Source organism: Cavia porcellus, unplaced genomic scaffold, assembly GCF_034190915.1.
Source record: "Cavia porcellus strain 051 isolate PalLab524CR breed Dunkin Hartley unplaced genomic scaffold, mCavPor4.1 scaffold_12, whole genome shotgun sequence".
NCBI classification, from domain to species: domain Eukaryota; kingdom Metazoa; phylum Chordata; class Mammalia; order Rodentia; family Caviidae; genus Cavia; species Cavia porcellus.
Genome location: NW_026947495.1, coordinates 72427244 through 72441489, shown reverse-complemented (window position 1 = coordinate 72441489; position 14246 = coordinate 72427244). Strand labels below are relative to the sequence as shown.

At 48.5% G+C, this 14246-nt stretch overlaps 1 protein-coding gene and 1 long non-coding RNA gene across 4 annotated transcripts in view; one reads left to right on the top strand and one right to left on the bottom strand.

Annotated features, from left to right (window-relative positions):
* The window catches only part of Itgav (integrin subunit alpha V), a 76859-nt gene extending 64747 nt beyond the window's left edge, over positions 1–12112 (bottom strand). For 2 of the 3 annotated variants that reach the window (XM_063259411.1, XM_063259413.1), the window contains exons 1-2: positions 11844–12112; positions 481–611 (exon numbers count right to left, since the gene is read on the bottom strand). In XM_063259411.1, the coding sequence (XP_063115481.1) occupies positions 481–611; positions 11844–12007 (295 nt within the window). In that variant the 5' untranslated portion in view covers positions 12008–12112. The remainder of the gene's footprint in view (positions 1–480; positions 612–11843) is intronic. The other variant, XM_063259412.1, reaches the window with a different exon arrangement.
* LOC134478329 (uncharacterized) lies at positions 3436–10645 on the top strand. Its single transcript, XR_010050918.1, has 3 exons — positions 3436–3759; positions 7211–7462; positions 8125–10645. It is a non-coding gene; the product is annotated as an uncharacterized LOC134478329 (long non-coding RNA).
* Positions 12113–14246: the final 2134 nt, after the last annotated feature.

Here is a 14246-nt window from a genome sequence, read left to right as displayed (position 1 = left end):
TGGAGAAGAGGTTTTTAAAAAGTGTTTTCTGCTTTCCAATCACCTCCATTTACCTGACTGTGCAGACTCACTGGCTGGATTTTACAGCACCCCCTGGGCTGGGATGTTTTCTTGATTAGGGAGTCCGTCTGCTCTAGTGGCAGATGAGTTAGGTTTCAGTGTGCCTGATGGAGGAAGTTCTGCTCTATCGGGGCTCACTCTTTAAAAAAAAAAAAAATGTAACAACATCTCAATGGATTTCTGCCCAACTGCTAGTTGGCACTTCCCTCTGGACCAGAAGTTCCTCCAGAACAATGGAAACACAATGTGTTTTTAAACCTTTCACAGGCTAGGAAAGTAGAGTAAAAATCACATAAATCATTTGCCTATATAACATTTCTTGTGGTCCTGAGGTGACTAAATGTGTTGTTTCATCAAATCATTACATTTTTGAAAAATCAAATGTAAAACAAGAAAATGCACCACAGCATCCACGCTCACCTGTGGAGTCGAACTCAATTGGCTGGCAGCGGCGGCTGGAGGACCAATCACATTTGAGGACCTGTCCTCCTTCCACGATGCCCGGCTGGGTGGTGTTGGCTTTGGGGGCGCCCACCAGAACAAACATCCTGCTAAAATACAAAGGGCCAGCAACACTGACGTAAATGACACGGCAGAAGCAGTATCTAATGACTCAGCAGTAGCAATCATTCTCTTACAATTATCTACAAGTATGCTGGGTCCGAAGGCACACGTCTGTCATCCCAGAACTCAGGAGGCTGAGTCAGGAGGGTCACAGTGAGTTCAAGGCCAACCTGGCTACACAGCAAGACCCTGTCTCAAAAGCAAACACACACACATACACACAAATCCAACATTATTCACAAATACCTTAGAAAAATCATTCAGTAAGGGTATAATTTTATTCATTTGGTAATTTCTCACACATACATGTTATTTGGTATAGTTTATTCATCCTGACACATTATAAGAAAATTTCAGAGTGACATTCATTTAAATACGGATGCTATTCAAATTGTATGCTTTAAAATCACAGATTATTCAATGTCACGTGGTTAAAGGGTGTTTCTTACATGTATGCTAACAATAGTCCAGGAAGTTTTGTTTGGTTTGTGTTAATCTTTTGACATCCATTAGATATTCTGTTTTGAGGTAGGTTCTAGCTAAAGTGCCTTGGCTGGCCTTGAACTTGTGATCCTCCTGCCTCAGCCTCCCACATTGCTGACATTATAGGCATGTGCCAAAGCATCTGGGCAACAATGAAGATGCAAGAGGACAGGAATCCCAGGGAAGAGGTGGGGCCCCTGAGAGAGAGGCTGGGTGTGGCACAAAATAACCCCGAGAGCCCAGGAAAGTAAGGGGAGTGGGGCTGGATTTTACCCCCACAGTGCATCTGAAGCCTGACAAAACCTGACTCCATGGCCTACGGAAAGCAGCAAAAATGGAGCCAGGAGAGCGAGAGCTGTGTCACAGCACCAGGAAGTGAGGGTGAGCTACAGGGCAGGGAAGACTGGAGAAGCCCTGGAGTGGAAGGAGGAGCAGGGCAGCAGGGGCTTCCAACACATGAAGAGGGGGTGATTCACAGGGGCCACCTTGGGCTGTTTTGAGGGGGGTGTTTGTTTTTTTTTTTTGTTTTGTTCTTGAGACAGGGTCTTGCTATGTAGCCCAGGCTAGACTTGAACTCATGGCGATCCTCCTGCCTCAGCCTCCTGAGTGCTGGATGACAGGTCTGAGCCACCACGCCCTGCAGAGTTTTGTTCTTGGGTGTCTGGATGGGAGGAGTGTGTGGAGGACCAAGGGGGTGAGATGTGGAGACACATGGGAAACCACACGATCAGGTCACAGAGGGCTGCGGACAGTCACCAAGGCACCTAAGTGACAGCTGGGGCTCTGAGGATACAGCGTGGAGGTCGTTGAGACACAGAAGAGGCAAACAAAGAAAGCACAAAATCAAGGCTGTCTCACCACTGCATCACTTCGCTAAACACTGAGGTGCTCACATTCTCCCGGCAAAGGAAACCCATGCAGGTTTTTTCCCTTTTTGTGAAACTATGAACAAAACTCCCATCTTCCATTGCAAGTGGTCTTGTTTTAGCTTTTCTAATCAATGTCAGATTCTTTTATTCTGGGCAGCATCCAAAGATCCTGTAGCAGAAAATGCCCCACCCCCACCCCAGCCAGGGTACTTGAGTTTCTTAGTGGCTCAGGTAACAGTTCCTGTTCCAGTTCCCGTTGCTCTTGTCTCTAAGAAACAGCTGATCACTGTGCTGCACACTGTATAAACCAGTCCCCAAGGGACAAGCCATTCTGCCTCTGCACCTCCTGCTTGCTTATCCCATGTAGGCCTAGATCACTGGAGACTGGGGCCTGGTATCCTGGGAACGATACCCATGGGTCCCCGTCGATGTAAGTAAGTCTACCTCCAAATCCTGGGTGTCCTTTCACTGTTTCTGCTTACGGCTGCAGTCCCCCTGAACCAGACAGAAACAGGCTGTGTGTGTAGCTGGGGTACAAATATCCTGCTTCCGGAGACAGATCTTAAAATCTCCAAAGTCAAATCAGAATCAGACTCCCAACCACACCACGCCCTGTTGAATAAAGTTTTCTGCAGTCACTTTTGGCAGCGGAACAGCTCTGAGAACAAAGAGATTCAGGGTAGGAAGTCAGCTAAGTTTTCATTCAGCTAGAATCCTTCATAAGGAAGATAAAATATGTAAGGCTGTATAAAAGTCCTGCCATTCCTACATGAGGAAGATGTCAGTTTCTGGTCATCACAAGCCGCTCCAGGCTTTTTCACAGCAGAGTTGACTCACACAGCTCTATTACTTAAATAAGTAAACTGTAATGTGTAAATTTATATACACATAAATGTGCACATGACATTCACGTTTTCTCCTTTGATAATAACAAACAATCAGACCAACGAGCTGGGCATGGAGAGCCCTTGCCTAGAATGTGTGAGGCCCCAGGTTTGATGCTCAGCACTGTAATAAAAAAATTTTTTTGAATACAAAAATCATAAACTTGCCCTTCTTCATCAGAATGCAATGATTTTTTTTTTCTTTGTATGCTGATGAGAACAGTTTAAGCAAGTATGCTTTTGAAGTCTACATCTTTTTTGTTGTTGTTGTGCTTTTTGGTTTTCATTTTGTTTTGTTTTAGAGACAGGGTCTCACTATGTAGTTCAGGCTGGCCTTGAACTCACATCAATCCTCCTGCCTCAGCCTCCCCAGAGTTGGGGTTACAGGCATGTGCCACCACACCCAGCTTTGAAGTCTGTATTTTAAAAAGGGCTTGGTTCTTCTGGGTGGCAACACCAGCACAAAGCATGTCTGGAGTGGTGTGGACCACGCCAGGGTACTCAGGAGCGGAGAACCAGTTCCGAAGAGCCACCTGGTACCAGCAGGCAAACTTGGTTCCAGGCTGTCCCCACACAGCACTCTAGGATCCTCTGGTCATTTTCATCAGACCTTCCCTGCACCTTCCAACAAATTTCTCCTCTGAAACAGCAGATTCTGATTCATCCTCACGCCTGCCACAGCAGCTCGAGAGAAGCTGATAGCAGAGCAGCAAGAAATTCAGCAGCCAGCGCCTCCCTCCGAAGCCAGCTGGAGAACAAGGCGCGTCCCTGCACGCCCAACTCCTCCTGGAAGGAAGCATCCTCCACTCACTCCAATTACGTGAGTCACCCTCGCCACAACCTCCGCAGGAACAACTCTACTGGATTCTGGACTTCAGATGCTTTCTCTGGTTGGCACCGTAAGTCGGAGCTGGGAAGTTATTAGCGGACGGCTTTGGCAAAGAAAGGGCGCGGCAGAGGGCATGTGAGTGAACCTGGCACTGCTGGCACCCAGGGATCAGGGCACCGACCAGGCTGCTGCTCTCCAGCAGGCCATGCGCACCTCCGGGGGCAGGAGGTGATGGGGAGATGAGGGTGCCAACATGGACCTGTGCCTTCCTGCGGCCTGGCCGGGAGCCACCTGAGTGAGTGATACAGTGGACTGTGGGCCCTGTCACACCTAAATGCTGGGCCAGTGAGTTTCGGAAGAGAAAAATGGAGAGGTGGAGACATTCTAAAGCCCTAAGCAGGAGGTGGGTGCTGAAAAAATTATCTGCACACAATAAAGGCCGCAAGGTGGTCAGGTATGCTGTACTGTCTGAGCAAGGGAAGAGCTATGAAAGGCAAAGCACACCACACACACTCACACACACTCACACCCACACAATCTGATAATGAAATGCTTGGTAAAAAAAAAAAAAATCAAAGAATCTTTACTTAAAGTTCTTCTAAGAATGTCTAATGAGTGTCTACAACAGCTTATTTCAAGTAAGAAAAGCCACACAGCAGAAATAAATATTTGCAAGCCCAGCAACACTGCTAGAAGGAAACCATTCTGGGCTAAGAGTTATAAACTCTACAGACCAGGGAAGGAAGTCACGGTGAGTCTCCCAGCCTGTCACCCTGGTACTGGTGAGCAGAGATCCATAGTAACCACCACAGCCCTAAGACAGAAATTTTCTCAAGGTTGACAGTGGGTAAGTGCAGATTTAGAAAGTCGATAAGCAACACAAAAATACAAGATGATGGCATCTGAACAGGAAAAGAAAAAGGCAAAGTTTAAACTCAAAAGCTGTTTTTAGAAGGAAGGGCTTTTCTTTCCTTGGCTTTCTCCAAGGGCCACAAAAAGTCAGGTAATGAACTCCACTGAAGACCAGAGGCTGACACAGTTGTGTCTACACCCGCTAGTGGGAGGAGGCTGACCAGAGAGCTCCTGCCTGTGAGTCTGCAGCCGAGCAGCTTAGTTCCCGCAGTCTTCAGGTATGAACTGATGAAGTCCAGCTCCCGGCCCCAGGAACACCTCGGGGTCCTGAGCCCACTGTTCTGCCCGGATGACTGGATGGGATCTCGTTCACTGAGGTGCCCCATTTCACACTTAGGATTCCTGTCCACACGGAGGCTCTTACAGCACATGGAGAGCTGCTCAGAGAGGTGAGGGGGTACAGAAGAATGGGAGGCAGGAAGCATGAAGGCACAGGGAGGAAGAGGAGAGGAAAGGGGTCTGAGGGGGCCCGAGTGTGGGAAGGGGAAGGAGAACAGAGAAGCAGCCAGCACCAGAGAAAGAGCCGGTGCCCTCTGCATCCCCTCCACAGTGAGCTCCAAGGCCCCGGCTTCCGGGAATGCGACCAGGACTCCGGAGGAAGGGCAGGCAGCCGGCCAAACAATGACAAGCACATTTCTCAAACCCTCCAAATGAACTCAGTTATTTGGCCGCTTTCAGCTGGGCCCTTTCCAAGATAAAGCAGGTCGCATCTACTTAGCTGACTCTGGGTGACCAACGGACCTTGACCATAAGGGCTTCTGACAAAAATATGCAGGGACAGAGAAAATGAAGCCTGTAGAGAAGTGAGCCAAGTGTTACTTCTGAGCTGCAATTCCAGTTTCAGGTTTACTTTTGCTTAAGAAAAAAAGCTACTGAGTTCGCAGTTGGATGATGCACAGCAGAAGCCACTGCTACAAACGCCGTACCCTTTCCTTCTCTAACTTCCTACAAATGTGCCGCCTTCACCAGGAGTAACCCAAGGTTTGCCTCCTAAATACAGAGGAGAGTCTATGTCTACAAGTCACCTGCGATGAGAAAAATCAACTAACGCAGCCAGAGCTAGGCTGCATTTTAAGAACATTAGCTGGCATCACTCTTCAAAGGAACTTGAGATCTGACAAAATCCGTGCAGGACAGCACACAGTGCTAACCCTAACCTTAGCAGCAGATGAACACGGGGATCCAAAAGGATGTTTCCAAAATATAAAACTGGTGGAAAGGAAGAGGCTTGGCAGGCCTAAGAGGTCAGGGGATCAGGGAGGAAGTGAGGGCCCACAGGTCACACTCAGATAACCGGGGTTGAGATCCAGAGACACAGAGTAGAAAGAAAACCTTAACCAGGAAGAATTTCAGAGCACTTCAGCCTGGTGACTAAGCACTGACTAATACTGGAGGAGTGCAGCAGGAGAGACAGAATAAAATAGAAAACGAGAGGGAGGAATATGAAATTATTTCCAGGGCAACAGAGCAAAGATGGCACTTTTAATAGGAACGAAGGTGCACCTGACATCTCTCGGGGAAAGAGTTCGTTTTTAGTCACAGGAGTCAGGAAGCAGTCCTCAGGAAGAAATGAGGCATCAGCCATGGGATAGTGAATTAAGCTCCACTTTGGGATCTGAGACACAGGCAAGGTGGCAGTGTAAGTTAAAGGCATTTCCAAAGCTGGGCATGGTGGCGCACACCTGTGATCTCAGCTCTCTGGGAGGCTGAGGGAGGACCATAAATTTGAGACCAGCTTGGACAACTGCACGAGATACTGCCTCAAAATTTGAAGAAAAGAAAAAAAAAGTACAAAAGGGAGAGGATACAGCTCAGTGTGAAGGCCCTGGGCTCAGTCCCCAGTGCCAGGGGAAAGGGACAGACCTTTCCTGGTGTTGCCAGAATAGGACTGAGGATAATGAAGATTCAAAAGGACCTTTACAAACTCATCCACCTCTTGTCTTTGGCATCTGTATTGCAAGAAGAACAAAACCAAACCAAACTTACACTTGTCCCCTAACAGGGGAAAGGCAAGCATTTAAATCCAGGGTCAGGATTATTCATATAGATAGATAGATATAAATATCAATAGATACAGATATATTACATGAAACATATGCGAGATAGGTATAAATATATATTATAAATGCTATATTTATGCATGTAAAATAGGAGCTATATAACATAGCAGTTGGAGAATAAAGAGATTTTCTTCTTCTTTTAAAATGTAATATCCGAAGATAAGAAGTGAGATTTGAGTCTCTCACACTCTTTTAATCCCCCCCCCAAACTCACAGTAACCTGCTACAATCACTGCAGCGTGACCTCTCTGGCCTCTTTGTCTTCATCTGTAAGAATGGATTACCAACTCTCTTACAGCCCAGGGGAAATGAGGTGTGAGTAATGGAGCTTTATAAACTATAAATAGTGGCTTACCAATGTAAAAAATACCATCAGTGTTATATCAACCCAGTATGAACATTTTTTCTTTTCCCCATTATTTTCCCTAAGAATATGACTAGTTCTCAGCTTTTACCCTATCTTTAAATTTTATTCCAGTTTATCAACGTAGTTCTCATAAATTAATGCTTACAGAAAGACATGGAATGCTAATTTTTAATTTTTCACAGGCTTTGTTACGGTTTGTATCTCGAAGACCCCAATGCCTCCTGTCATCATCTGGCAAGTGAGTGGATTATAGGGCTTCCAGCTGAGCTGCGGTGGCCCACACCAGTGGCTTCCACCTCCTTTCCTAGACCTTCCCTGGCTTCGATGCCATGCACACAAAGGCACCCTCCTCCGCCACACCCCACTGCCAGGCCATCCTGTCTTGGAGTCAGCGGACTACGGACTGAAGCAAGAGCCAAAATAAACCTTAAATGGTGAGTGCCACATATTTTGCCCAGCAATGAGGGGAGTAACTAAGACAGATGTTGATACAGAATAAGGTCGTTGCTTGACTACCTGACCATGTGGTGCAGGTGTCTTTGGAACTGGTTCATAGGAGGGAGGAGTGTGGGAAGTTCTGCAGATGCCCGAAGCAGCAGCAGCCTGGGAATGCTGTCAGTGGAGCTCGGTGGGAGATTCAGGAATGAGGGTAAAATACGCAGATGGTAAAGACCAGGCTCAGGAAGTTTTTGGTGGCAACACAGACTGCACTGGCAGTTGGATTTCATGACATGTATGTCATGCTTTGTCTATATTTTGCTCATGTCCTGAGACTTTGTACAGACTGAAAATAAGGGCAGCAGACTAATTAATCTTGTGGAGGAAATTTTAAGGCAGTCCATTGTTAAGGCTGTGGCATGAATACTGCTTGCCCCCCTTTAACCAGGTTTATACTGAAATTCAGGAGAGGAAAACACTTTTGAACAGTTATGAGTTAGGCCAGAGGGGATCCTCTGGTAAAATGGGTCCTGCAAGAGAAAGCACAGGAAAGCTTGGCTGCTAAAAGATTAGCATTTAAAAGAAGCCAAATACTTTATAGGACAATAAGAACAGCTTAAGGACATGCAAGGAACTAACAAGGGCTCACTCTCTACAGGCTCACAACCGCAAAAGTGAAAGGCTTTCCTTTGGGGAAAATAGTCCCCCAGGCATCATCCTGGAGAAAGGGTACTTAAGAGAATTCATTCCCGGGGTTCAGTTCTCAGCAATGCGCACTGCAGGCACTTAGAGACTTCCACTGCCACGCCACAAGGAAGGCCAGCTGCTGCTCAAGACCTTGGCAGCAGACCTTAGCATTGCTGATGCTGGTTTTATACGCAGAAGAGTACTTGATTTGTGAGACCCGGGAAACTTCCGCCTAGATTTCAGAAGAAAGCCTGGAAGCACACAGTGTGACAGGGAGAAGACAGCGCATGAAGCCGTGAGAGCGGAACTAAAAGCACAGTGGAGACCCAGGATGCTGGAGATGGTAGGAACACGGGTCTGAGAAGAGCCACAGGCAGTGAGCAAAGCCAGCCCAAGCAGCGGCCTGTGAGGGCTGCAGACACCAGGAATGTCACAGGGTAGGGCCACCCAAGCTCTCTGGCAATCACAGCTTACCACACCTTGTACTTGGTGCTAGACATGGAATTTAACGTTCACCCTGTTGGGTTTCCTCGTCCTTTGGTCCAATTTCTTTCTATACAGTTCCTCCCTTCTGGAATGGGCATGTTCACCACATGCCATCGTCTGCTGGAAGTGTTGGATTTTCTTTTCTATTTTCACAGATGCTCAGGGCTCAGGGAAGATTTTGAACTTGGATTTTTCAATAATGCTGGAATTGTTAGAACACTGACAACTCCTAGTGATAAGACTGAATGCATTTTGCAGAGAAATATGCAGAGGCTAGGGGCAGAATGTTATGGTTTATAACCACATATCCCCCTAAAGCCTCATGTGAGCACAGGCAGCACCTTTGGAAGGGACTGAATCGTGGGAGCTGATCACTGGCTTGCTGTTAGTGAGGCGGTGGGGTCTGGTTAGAAGACGTGGGTCGAGATGGGCTTTATGGGGAAGGCTGTATTTCCCTCCCCAGCCCTCCTCTGATTTACTCCCTGCTTCCTGGACACCATGTCAGGAGCAGCCCCAGCCCTCCTCCACCATGCTGCTCTGCCAGGTGCGTAGAAACCTCTACAAACAAGCGGAAATAAATGTTTCCTCCCTTAAACCTCAGGTATCCAGAAGGACATCCTCATCCCAGTGATAAGGAAAGTGACTGAGATACCTCCCTTGCCCCTACACAGCAACCTGCTCAAACCACCAAAGGCTGAGCTGCACAGACTCAGGTTTCTTATCTGATCAGCTTCCCCCACCATCATCTGGCGGTTTGTACTGCAGAATGAAAAGCGCTATGAGCAAAATTGCTTTGTGAACTACGATAGAGTTTTACTGATGTAAAATATTATTATTATTATTAACCTAATATGCAAGATTTTAATTTCCCCAATTATTCTCCACAAGAAAAACATGACTAGTGCTTAGCCTTTGCCCAATGTTTAAATATTATGCCATTTTAACAACATGGTTCCCATAAAGTAATGCTTATAGAAAAAAAGAACGGAGTGCTAACTTTTTATTTTTCATTATTTTGGATCAGTATCTTTGTGAATTTTGATTTCAAACCTAAGGCTCATTTCTAAAGTGGTATTTTGAGGACCTACTTTCACAGTTTTGCTTAGTACTTTATTTTCTCTCCTGCTTAGTAAACATTAATCTATTCGCTTTCACAATGACCACATGACCATAATTTAATAGTTCTCTGTAACAAGAAAAATGAGGCTCAAAATGATTCTCCACCTTGCCCAAGGTACTTGATGGTTTAAAATGGAAGATGCAGAAGTGGACGTCAACTGTGATTCTTTGCTAGTTCTTCCGCTGAGGAATGGAACTGTTTTATTTCCAAACACATTTTTATTTGGTTTTCATTTATAAGTTTATGATAACATCAAATATCAACCATAGCTCCCCCAAGTAATAACAGAGTGATGACATTCCATATACCTAGGATTCCAACGTTTATTAAATTCAAAGGTGCCTTTTTACAAAATTAAGCATACTTCACATTCAGCTTTGTTTAATCTAAAAAGAAATTGTAAGTAGAAACACTTGTTTATATTTTTTGTTGAAAAAAACAACTCAAAGCTGGTTTCCATTTTTTAGATGAGGCTACACCTGGAGCTCCCTAATCGACTAGTAACAAAGTTGCTGATGAATATTTTAAAATATTATAATCTGAGAGATCACAGTTCAGTGATCCTAAATGACTGGCCTAATATCAACCACATGCTTACACCCAAAGCAGCAAATATCAGTAACATTCAGTATTACTGCACTTTCCCTGGTAAAAACACTTGCAAGTACATAAAAACATGAATAAGAAATGAGATACTGCACACCTATCACTTCAGCACTCCTTGAGGCTGATCCAAGAGGATGACAAATTCGAGCCCAACCTGGACAATTTATGAATTTAGCAAGGCCCCATCTCAATATTTAAAAAAAAAAAAAAAAAAAAAGTGTGAGGGTTAGAGCTATAGGTCAGCACAAAGGGTCAGGGTTGGCCCCCAATAGCCCCATTCCCACCCCATTTGGAAACCTCTCCTGTATCCTTATGCTGAACACTATGGGTTTTAACTACTAACAATAACATTCCCAAAACATTGTATCACAGGAACTCTTGTCAAAACAGGAAATATGCTTCCACAATTATTAGAATCTTTGTGCAAATCAAATCTAAAAGCACACCTTTGGAAGCAACTAAGATACTCGAGCCTAGAAAGTAGCACACTTAAAAATACCTGGAAATAAAATTGTCGAACTTAAGCTAACTAAAATGATTACATGGAGGGGCTGGGTTTGGGGATGCTTGGTATCCCCAAATTGATTCCATCGCCTCCCACCAAAAAAAAAAAAAAAAAAAATGATTCTCTCAATCTGGAAAATTTGTGCTCAGGTCGCACAGGAAGCACTGTAACTGCAAAAACAAATTTTGCTACAGAAAGCCGGAGCCAGTTTCCACTAACTGCGTCCACACTATGCACTGCTGCGAAGATAGCTGCGTGACACTTAGTACCATTTAGAAAAACGCCAAGAATAAACCCTGTAGCAAGTCCTGGTATCATTTAAAAACTCCTTAGGCTGCCTCCAGCCAGGCGTATTTGCAGTGGAAGAGCGTTCCCGTCCCAGTGCTGACCATCAAAATCACCCCGTGCATCTCCGGCGCAAAAGGACACCTCACGTCCCAGAAAATGCTCGAAAACTGGCTACTATGTGTAAGCGCTCAGAGGCGAGAGAAGAACAGCTCCCTGCTTGGAAACCAGATGTAAACATCACAAAAGCATCCCGCGGGCGGACACCGATTAAATCAGGGTTTGTACCGCGCCGTGGGGGCGGGGAGGGGACAGCGCGTCAGCCCCGGCGAAGCGGAGAAACTTTCCATCCGACACCCGGGACTGCGATCCTGAGGCTCGCTGCCACGCGGGACGTGGGCAACTCGAAGCCGCCCCCGGACCTCTCAAGACCGCAGCTTTTGGGCACCGGCAGCCCGCCCCCTAACCCGGGCGCACCCCGCGATCCCGGGGAACAATGACAGAAGGTGCCGCGGGCGCCTGGGTCTCACGGCCGGGACGGGACTCGGGGAGCTCGGCCCGCAGCCCCGGCGGCTCGGAGCGGGTCCGGGACTCGGCTGGAGACGCGCACTCGGGGTCCCCCGAAAGCGCGGGTTCGGGGTTGGGGTGCGGCGTGGGGTCCGGCTCGGGTCCCCTCGCGGCCACTTACGAGGACGCGCTGGGCGCGAAGAAGTCCACGGCGAAGCCGAAGTAGCTGCCCTCGGGGCCGGCGTACTCGGCGGGGCCGTCGGCGTCCAGGTTGAAGGCGCCGCCGCGGGGCAGCGCGAGCAGCAGCGGCAGCAGCGGGAGGAGGCGCGCGCGCGGCGGGGCCATGGCGGCGCTGCTGGGCTCCCGCTCCTGCGCGCGGGCCGGGCCGGGCCGGGCCGGGGACGCGGGCCGGGGACGCGGCAGCCGAGCCGCGCGGGCCGCGGGAAGTGGGGCGCGGGGCGGGGCGGGGCGGCGCTGCGTCGGGGCCGGGGCGGGGCCTCGGGGGCGGGCCCTATGGGAGCGGGGCGGGGGCGGGGCATGTGGGGGCGGGCCCGGGGCGGGGCCTGTGGGGGCGGGGGCGGGCGGGGGCGGGGCGGGCCTCTGGGGGCGGGGCCGCGGAGGAGGAAGTGGGGCCTCGCCGGGTGCGCGGGTGCCCTGGTGGCGGGGCGCGGGGCTCCTCGGGGTCGCCGCCGTCCGGAGCCGAGCCGCAGCCCCGGGCCGCGCCGCGATCTTTGCGTCCGGACGCGGCCGCTTCTCTCCGCCGTCCCGGACTTCTGCCGCTGGGCCGGGCCTCTGTCACCCGGGGCTGCGGCCCAATTTGCCGCTTTGCGGCCGGGTCCAGCCCACACACGAACTCTGGGCGTGGTGACAAACTTCCAGCGCCAGCTCGGTCTTCGCTGAATGGCAGCTTCCTCGCGAAGCCCGGGACAGCCGGGCCCTCAACTCGGTCGCTGGCGTGTGAGTCAGGGTCGTGCAAGCCACGGGCCTGGTTTGATCTTTGGAGCTGGATGGTGTGGGGGAGCCTGACTCCGGGTGGTTGGGATTTCAGAGCTGGGGGTAGGGCTGTTAAACCCAGAAGTAAAGTCAGTTTGCTTTGGGCCACTGGGCTGGAGACGCCCCCTTCCATTCCCAGTAGTTCACCCCTACCCCTGTCTGAACAAGTGCAGAATAAGCAATCATAAAACGCCAGGGTTGCTGAATGAAATGCTGGAAAAGTGCTTTCTGTCTTGTGTGTTACATGCGGAGAATTTGGTAAAGAGGATCAAGTACAAGCATCTTATGTGGACCTTACCACTTACAAGTACTGTAACAGTGGTGGTGAACTCTCCCAAAAACAGCAATCAAAACTCAATAATCACCGGCCTAGCCTAGGAGTGCCGGCGGCCTCAAGACTCTGGAGGTCCAGGCAACAGGGTCCCTGACCCTGGGAGTTCAAAGACAGCTTGGGCCATTTCTCCACTAATAAAGAAACAAACAAAATCTCAATCATGATACACATTAAAGGGATAACTATTAAATCGTCCTGTAAAGGGACATGCATATAAACCAAAACTAGAATCCTAAAGTTAGAAGACGTGTTTATGTTATTCTGGTTTTTAAATTTCACTGAAAGACAAGCAGTCAAATGTTTAATGTATTTTAAAAACTGTAGCCCAGCATTTGAAAGAAATGACCCACCAAGACAGGAAGTCACACTTGAACACATACAGATAAATGCAAACCCGCTTTACTCCTCTTTGTTCCCAATATGCCCAGGAGATCATGAATATGTACACACAGTGAAAACCTGAGGACCTGTCCCTACAGAGGGGCAGCCCACCCTGGCAAGAAGAGCTGCTGAGTTTAAATCCGGCTGGATCCAGTAAAGCTCCTCCTCACTCAACCCCCGGACAGAAGTCCAGCAGACCAGAGGGAGGGGGAAGAAAAGACGGGAGGACAAGTGACACTTGTGTGCCCACCTCAGCCTGAGGGAAGGACACATCGCCAACGAGGCCCACGACTGGCACTAAAACCACTTATTCTTGAGTCCTTCTCTGTGACTTTATTTCAAGTTAACATTCTTGGAGGCTTGGGGGTAGGGGGGAATATCAAGATCTAAACCATAACATTCTGGCCTTAACCTCTTCAAGACTCCTGTGTGTCTCTATGCAAGATCCAGCTCTGAGAGTTGCCAGAGTCCTCACTGTTTTAGTCTTGTTGAAAAGTCCAAGTCTCACACCTCTGAGATTTAAGACTATTTACTCTGAGCCCCTATGAAAATAAAAAGGAAAAGTTCAAAACTTACGAAGAAACAGGGTAAGCATTCTCTCCCCAAAAGGCAGAAACAGGAAGAAAGGACTGCGACGAAAGCTAAACTAAAACCCAGCAGGGCAAACATTAATTGGTGTAGTTTCATGTCCAGTTGCGGCAAATGCATCTCCAAAGGGCTCGGGCAGCCCTGCTGCGGTGGCACTGCTGGTAGCCCTCATGGCTTCTCCCTTGGGCCAGCTTTGCTCACTTCTTGCAATTTTTCCTCAGTTGATGCGTGTTCCTGGCTTTTCCAGCATCCTGGGGTCTTCACTGCACCGTCACCTCCACTCTCACA